The 7,844-nt window shown below is 36.6% G+C and overlaps 1 protein-coding gene across 2 annotated transcripts in view; it reads left to right on the top strand.

Moving 5' to 3' along the window:
• Positions 1-7,844, top strand: part of RPS6KA5 (ribosomal protein S6 kinase A5) — a 261,593-nt gene that overhangs the window by 227,862 nt on the left and 25,887 nt on the right. For both annotated transcript variants that reach the window (XM_069085996.1, XM_069085998.1), the window contains one exon: positions 6,758-6,917. In XM_069085996.1, the coding sequence (XP_068942097.1) occupies positions 6,758-6,917 (160 nt within the window). The remainder of the gene's footprint in view (positions 1-6,757; positions 6,918-7,844) is intronic.

Genomic DNA, 7,844 nt, shown 5'->3' with positions numbered 1-7,844 from the left:
AGTGGCATAAGATGTAGTCATCATGGGCAGGTAAGGAAGTTTTAAATGGCATGTGTATGCATACCATGCCTCTTTTTCTAACATGCCTAAACAGACACATTTGTTATCAGAATATTCATTCATCTGCCATCTATTAAATTTCAGATGTAAAATCTCCAGATACTTTTGTTGTGTTTTTGTTTTATTGCTAAACCTCATAATTAAACTGAAACTATCTCTAAAATTACCAATGATTGTTCATTTGCCAAATAAAATCTAATGGCCTTTTCTCAGTCCTGATCATTCCTGACCATTTTATAGTGTTAGCACTGTCAGTAATTGTTGTCCATATTCTTTTTTCTCTAGGTTTTTTGTGATGCTTTTATCCCCTGGTTCTCTTTCTTTCTGACTTCCCCCTTTTCTTTTCCTGGATCTTCAGCAAAGTTGTATCTGCTACCTATTGGTATCTCTGAAGATAATCCTCAGTTCTATTTAGCACCAACCTCTCTCTTGAGCTCTAGTCTCATATCTCCAACTACCTCTTAGACATCTCAAACTGAATGTCTCATAACACCACATCCAGAATTGAACTCATCTTTCCCCCAAACCCTGCCCTTTCCCTGGCTTTTCCTTTACTGTCGTGGCTATACCATCCTCCCAGCCACCCAGGCTCACAACCTAGCTGTCATCCTCAACTCCTCACTCAGTCACTCACTCTCTCTCACCCACACACACCCCCCACCCAATCTGTGGCCAGTTTCTCTCGATTTTACATTGTAATATCTATCACATATGTTCCTATCTCTCCACTGAAACTACTGATGCAGATCCAACCTCATCAAATCATGCCTACACCCTTGCAATTGTTTTGCTGATTTCCCGGTTTCTAGTCTCTTCCTACTCCAATCCTGCATTCAGCTGCCAAAGTTTACTTCCTAAAGTAAAGGTCTGACTATATTGCACACCCCCCCAGTTTCAGTAAATTCCCATGACTGGCCTATTCCCTCTAGGACCAAATATAAGATCCTTTGTTTGACTTTTAAAGACCTTGATAACCTGACCTTTTCTTATCTTTCAAGTATTCTTATAACTTACTCTACTTAAACTCTATGGTCTAGTGACACTGGCCTCCTTGCTGTTTTTTGCTTGACACTTTTTTTTTTCCTGACTGTGCATGTTTACTGTCTGTTCCCATGCCTGGAATATTCTTTTTCTTTATCTCTCTCTCCAGGTTTCCCTGGCTTCCTTTAAGACTTAGCTTAAATCCTATCTTCTGCAAGAGGCCTTTCTCATTGTTCCTTAATGCTAATAACACCTTCCCATTGAAATTATCTCCATTTATCCTGTATATATCTTGTTCAGCCATGGTTGTTTGCATATTTTCTTTTCCATTAGACTGTGAGCTTCTTGGAGGGAAGGACAGTCTTTTACCTTTCTTTAGGTCTATTCTGTTTAGCACAGTGCCTGTCACATAGTTGACTATTAATAAATGCTGTTGGCTTGACTTATTGTGTTTAGTTTATATCTAGTGAATGAATGAGGAGTACTTTGGTATAGAAGATACAGTATATATATATATATATATAAATAGATTATTACTAAGGAAGCTTTTGTGAGCAAGAATTTTTATAGTAGTCTGAGGGAAGCATGATTTGAAGACATAGAGCAAACAAGTTGTCTATAAAGTATACCCTGTTGCCATGGGAAAGAAAACAACAAATAATAAAATTGAAAAGTCTAATTAAATAAGACTGCCTATCAGAATTTTATATAGGCCCTAGAAAAAAGGCAATAAATGTTAACATGCACTTGGAAACAAAGTAAACTCACCCACATCAAAATGTTCCCACTCTGTGCTTCATTTAACCTGGAAAAAAAAAGGGACTCTTTCTTACCTTCTCTCAGTCCTTTTACCTAAACTTGGAAGAAGAAGGTAAGAAGGAGCATGTAGAGAAATCTGTTGGGATCGGATGGACAACCCTAGTGCTATGGAGATTTCTTAGTGTATGTGGAAAGAATGCTCCAGTGAGGTGCTCCAGCTCTGGAAGCTGGATATAGCTCTAAAGAGCTACAGGTTGTTTTAAAAAAAACTTTCAGTACTCTCCCACTGTGTCTAGCCCAATGTATGAACATAGAACTAATTTAGAAAGGGCTTAATTTAGAGTTTCAGCTCTTTTAAAATGAACCCATATAAGGACTGGGTCCAAAAGGAACTCTAAGGATCCTTTTGACTTTATTAGTCCATGATTCAGTAGAGTGCACATGACATTTAAAGTAAGATGTGGCTCCTGAAGTGGAACCAGAAGGCAGTGTCTTGCTCTGTATGAAGTTAGAACTTTTTGTATGGACTTTTAGATGTCCATCCTGGGGCATTCTAAATGAATTCTAATTCTACACTTGAGCTAGCTTGACATGTGAGCTATTGTTTCCTATAGAGAATGAGTGACTGACAAGTATTTTTGGATGCCCACACTGTGTAAATTCTAAAGTGTGGATCAGGAAATAAAGAAGTATAAGACACTGTCTCTGCTCTTAAGGAGTTTAGAATCTAGTTGGTGATAAAAGATAAATACACATAAAAAGATACAAAACAGTACTTGTTAAGTGTTTCCCTCATTTGCTTGTCTACTTTTTTAAATTAAATTTTAGGTTTATTTTTAGTTTACATCATTCATTTCCTCAAGATTTTGAGTTACAAATTTTCTCCCCATCTTTCCCCCACCCACCACCTCAAAACAGCAATTCTACTGTATACACCCTCTCCCAATCTGTTCTCTCCTATATCCTCCCAAATACCCCCTCCAACTTTCCGGTAGGGCAAGATGGATCTCCATACCCTAGTGCCTGTATATCTTATTTCCCAGTTGCATGTAAATAATAACAATAATAATAATAATAATTTTTTAAACATTTTATTTTACAACTTTGAAATCCAGATTCTTTCCCTTCCTCCCTCATCACCCACCCTTACTAGGAAGATAAGCAATTCATTATAGGTTTTGCAAGTGTAGTTATGCAAAACATTTCCATAGTGGATATATTGTGAAAGACTAACTCTATTTCCCTCCATCCTATCCCATCCTCCACTCGTTCTATTCTCTACTTTGACCCTGTCCCTTTTCAAAAGTGTATGCTTCCAGCTACTCTCCCCCACAACCTGCCCTCCCCTCCATCATCCTGTCTCTCATCCCTTTCCCCCCTACTCTTTTGTAGGGCAAGATACCCAATTTAGTGTGCATGTCATTCCCTCCCTAAGCCAAATTCAATTAGAGTAAGGTTGACCCATTCCCTTTTAACTTCCTGTTCTTCTCCTCCATTGTAACAGTTCCCTTGCCTCTTCTATATGAGATAATTTACCCCATTCTGTCTCTCCCCATCTCCTTTCATTATATTCCTCTCTCACCTCAATTTCACCTTTTAAATATCATCCCTTCCTATTCAATTGATCCTGTGCCCTCTGTCTATGTATACCTATACAAGACACACTGACATGTATTCATATGCACATATACCCTCCTATATAGACATATATATGTACTTATAAATATATATATATATACACACACATTTATATTCCCTTGAACTATCCTTATACTGAGAAAAGCTTCATAAGTTACAATTATCGTTTTTTCATGTAGGAATGTAAATAGTTCAACTTTGATAAGTTCCTTATGATTTCTTTTCCCTGTTTACCTTCTCATGCTTTTCTTTCTTCTTTTATTTGAATGTCAGATTTTCTATTCAATTCTGGTTTTTTCATCAAGAACGCTTGAAAATCCTCTATTTCATTGAATGACCATTTTTTCCCCTGATACATTATACTGAGTTTTGCTGGCTAGGTGATTCTTGGTTTTAATCCCAGCTTCTTTGACCTCCAGAATATCATATCCCAAGCCCTTCAGGCCCTTAATGTAGAAGCTGCTAGATCCTGTGTTATCCTGATTGTGTTTCCACAATATTCAAATTGTTTCTTCCTGGCTGCTTGTAATATTTTCTCCTTGATCTGGGAGCTCCATAACCTGGCTATAATATTCCTAGGAGTTTTCTTTTTGGGATCTTTTTCAAGAGGTGATCAGTGGATTCTTGCAACCTCTATTTTGCCTTCTGGTTCTAAAATATCAGGGCAATTTTCCTTGAGAATTTCTTGAGGGATGATTTCTAAGTTCTTATTTTGATCATGGCTTTCAGGGTAGTCCAATAATTTTTAAATTATCTCTCCTGGATCTATTTTCTAGGTCAGTGGTTTTTTCAATGAGATATTTCACATTGCCTTCTATTTTTTCATTTCTTTGGATCTGTTTAATAGTATCTTGATTTCTCATAAAGCCATTAGTTTCCATTTGCTCCACTCTTAATTCTGAAGGAATTATTCTCTTCAGTGAGCTTTTGAAATTCTTTTTCTATCTGATAAATTTGGCTTTTTAAGGCATTCTTCTCCTCATTGGCTTTTTGAGCCTTTTTTGCCATTTGAGTTAATCTATTTTTTAAGGTGTTATTTTATTCAATCAGGTTGTTGACTCTCTTTTCATGATTTTCTTTTGTCATTCTTATTTCTCTTCCCAATTTTTCCTCCACTTCTCTTGATTTTCAAAATCCTTCTTGAACTCCTCCATGGCCTGTAACCAATTCATATTTTTCTTGGAAGCTTTTGGTGGAGGAGTTCTGACTTTGTTGTATTCCTCCTGTTTATGCTTTGATCCTTTTTGTCCACAAAAAAAAAGGAATCTAAAGTTGGATTGCTGTGCTTTCTTTGCTTCCTTTGCTTGCTCAAATTGCCACTCAATTACTTGACTTTTGAGCTCTTTGCCACAGTAGAACTCTGCTTCCACAGGGGAGAGCTTTGTCCCAAATCGCTGGGGTTTTTGCAGCTGCCAGAGCTATTAAGAGGGTGCCATCTCTGCAGCCCCCACAAACTCTGGCTCACTGGTCACACACCTCAGGACCACCACCCAAGACTGCAATACAGATCCAGGCAGATTAAAGCAAGAGTGATTACTCTCAGAATAGTTGCTTGGTCCCCCTACAATCTGCATGCTAGGGGCTCTGATGCAGCCTTGTGGAGGTGGCTGCATGGCTGCCACACCTCCACCATTTCTAGCTTCGAGGGCAGGGGCCAGACCCACTCCTCCATTCCCCCCAGTTCCAAAAGAATTCTGCACTGACTTCTCACTTTTTCTTCAGCATTTATGGGTTGCTAATTCTGGAAACCACCACTGCTGCTGGTGATCCACTCGTTCGAAGTCTGCTGCAGTTGCTGCTTGGGGCCACCCTGGGGCTAAAACTGATTGTTCACATGGGGCTGGACTCAGCTCCCAACATGCTGTGATGAACCCTTTCTGTCTGCCTTCCAGGCTGCCTTCAGTGGGAGATTTTTTTCTCTCTGTCACTGTGTGGGTTCTGTAGCTCTAAAATTTGTTTAGAGTCATATTTTATAGGTATTTGAGGTGGTTATGGGGGGAGCTCACAGAGTTTTCCTTCTTCTACCACTTGTCTACCATTTAAGGAATAAAATTATCATTAAGTTGAGGCAATGTATTACCATAGAATGAGCATTGCTTTTGGAGACAAAGGACCTAAGTTTGAATCTCTGCCCTGCTATTCATTGCTTGTATGGTCTTGGGAAGTATCTTATAAATAATAAAAAGATATGTTATTATAGATAATACATATAGAAATATTATATATAACATAATACATGTATTATATAATATAATCATCACAGAATACAGATAATAAAATAAATGTTTATTCAGTTCAATCAACTAGATTTTTAAAGTGTCTACTATGTGCCAGGTGCCTTATAGACTCTAAGGTCACAAAGACAAAAATGGAACAATCTCCACCTTTACCAATTGACGTTATAATTGGGCAGAGAACATAAATATATATTGGTAAATATAAAACACATGTGAAACAAAAGATGCAAAATAACCTGGGGGGAAAGTGCTAAGTAATTGTAACAGAAAAAAACTCATGCCAAAGGTGATGCTGAAGCTGAATCCTGAAGGAGACCAGGCATTCCAAAAGATGAGGAAGGAGAGTATGCCAGGCATGGGGGACAGACAGTGCAAAGACATGAAGGTAGGAGATGGAGGGTGATGTGTGAAGGAGCAGCAGAGAGGCCAATTTGATTGTATAAAATATATTAAGTGGAATTATGTAATAAGGCAGGAAAGGCAGGATGAAATTAGAATATAAAGAACTTTAAATGCCAAACATTTTACATTTCATCATAGAATTCATAGGGAGTCACTGGATTTTTTGAGTGGGAGAGGATGACATGGTCAGACCTGTACCACAGGAAAATCACTTTGACTATGGAGTCATATTAAATATGACTTCTCTAGGCCTCTGTTTTCTCATCTGGAAATTAAGGGATTGAGTTAGATAACTTATGAAGTGCCTTCTAGTCTAAAGTGTAATGTCACTTTGTTAACAAGCTATTTCACTACTAAAGAAAAATTTTTTGATAAATTTTGTTTTAATTTTCAATGGAGATATATGACTTCAGATATATGATCAAGAATATAAAAAAGGAAATATAAGCTAAAGCAACAACAAAAAAACTACCAAGTTTTATCAGTGTGAGGGATACTCAGGGATCTGTAAATAAAATAATTTGTTAAATGTAGTGATGCTGTTTGTTAATACTTGAATAGTAATTTGCAATAATTGTATTGTCACTATTATCAGTTGTGTCCTTAGATATTATCAGTAGTAACTTCAGAATCATTCTGTGATCTTAATTTAATGTTCCTTTCTTTTTCTGTCAATATAGTATACAATGCTGTCAGGACAAGTTCCATTCCAGTCTCATGACAAAAGTTTAACATGTACCAGTGCAGTAGAAATCATGAAAAAAATTAAAAAAGGTGATTTCTCTTTTGAGGGAGAAGCCTGGAAAAATGTATCCCAGGAAGCCAAAGATTTGATTCAAGGTAAATAGGTTTTGATTTTTGGACATTTTATTGGGACTTAATTATTATAATTGAATTGTAAGTACCTGTATATCCTTTTTGTTGTTGTTGTTTAGGAAATCAAGTATACTCTTTCAATCCTCAAGACTCTATTCACTTAAAATAAAGTGTGATCTCTTTGTTAAAAGTAATTATTTTAGAAAAGAAGATCAGTGGAAGAGACAATTAGGAGGAATCAGAAATAATCAAACTCATTAACCCAGTCTTGAATCATTTTGAAAAGAATAAATTACCTAGGAGAGAACCCTCCATTTGATGAGAGTTTCTGGGAAAACTGGAACGAATTCTGGCAGAAATTAGACATAGAAATAAAATCATAAAATAAACTTTGCATATGTGAATATTAAGGATCATACCATAAAAAAGAGAACCAGGTCAGGTACCTTTCATAGCTATGACTAGGATATGAATAATTAAGCAAAAAAAGGATAAAAATTAGTTACAAAATATAAAATAATTTTGATTACATTAAATTGAAATGCTTTCATATGGATTAAAACTAATGTACCTAGGAGAAGAAGGGAAAAGGTTGACTGGGGGAGAAACCTTTGTAACAAACATATCTAAAGGTCTGATATCTAATCAGTCAACTATCAAAAATGGATAAGACCAAAAGCCATTCCCTGAACAGTAAGTGGTCAAAGGATATGAACAAATCATTCACAAAAAAAGAAGTACTATCAACAGTACTGTTAAAGGATGCTCCAAATCACTAACAACAGTAGAAAATGCAAGTTAAAAACAACTTGGAAGTTTCAGCTTATACTCAGAAAACTGGCTGAGGCTGCAAAAAATCAGAATAGTCAGTGTTAGGGAAACTGTAGAAAGGCAGATTCTGTTGGGGCAGCTATGAATTGATCTGACCATTCTGAGAAATTATTTGAGAGA

The sequence above is a fragment of the Petaurus breviceps genome, unplaced genomic scaffold (assembly GCF_028583685.1).
Source record: "Petaurus breviceps papuanus isolate PSGF00001 unplaced genomic scaffold, PetGlider_PUasm1.0 177, whole genome shotgun sequence".
Classification (NCBI taxonomy): Eukaryota; Metazoa; Chordata; class Mammalia; order Diprotodontia; family Petauridae; genus Petaurus; species Petaurus breviceps.
The sequence above is the reverse complement of the archived record's forward strand: the minus strand, read 5'-3'. Positions and strand labels throughout refer to the sequence as shown.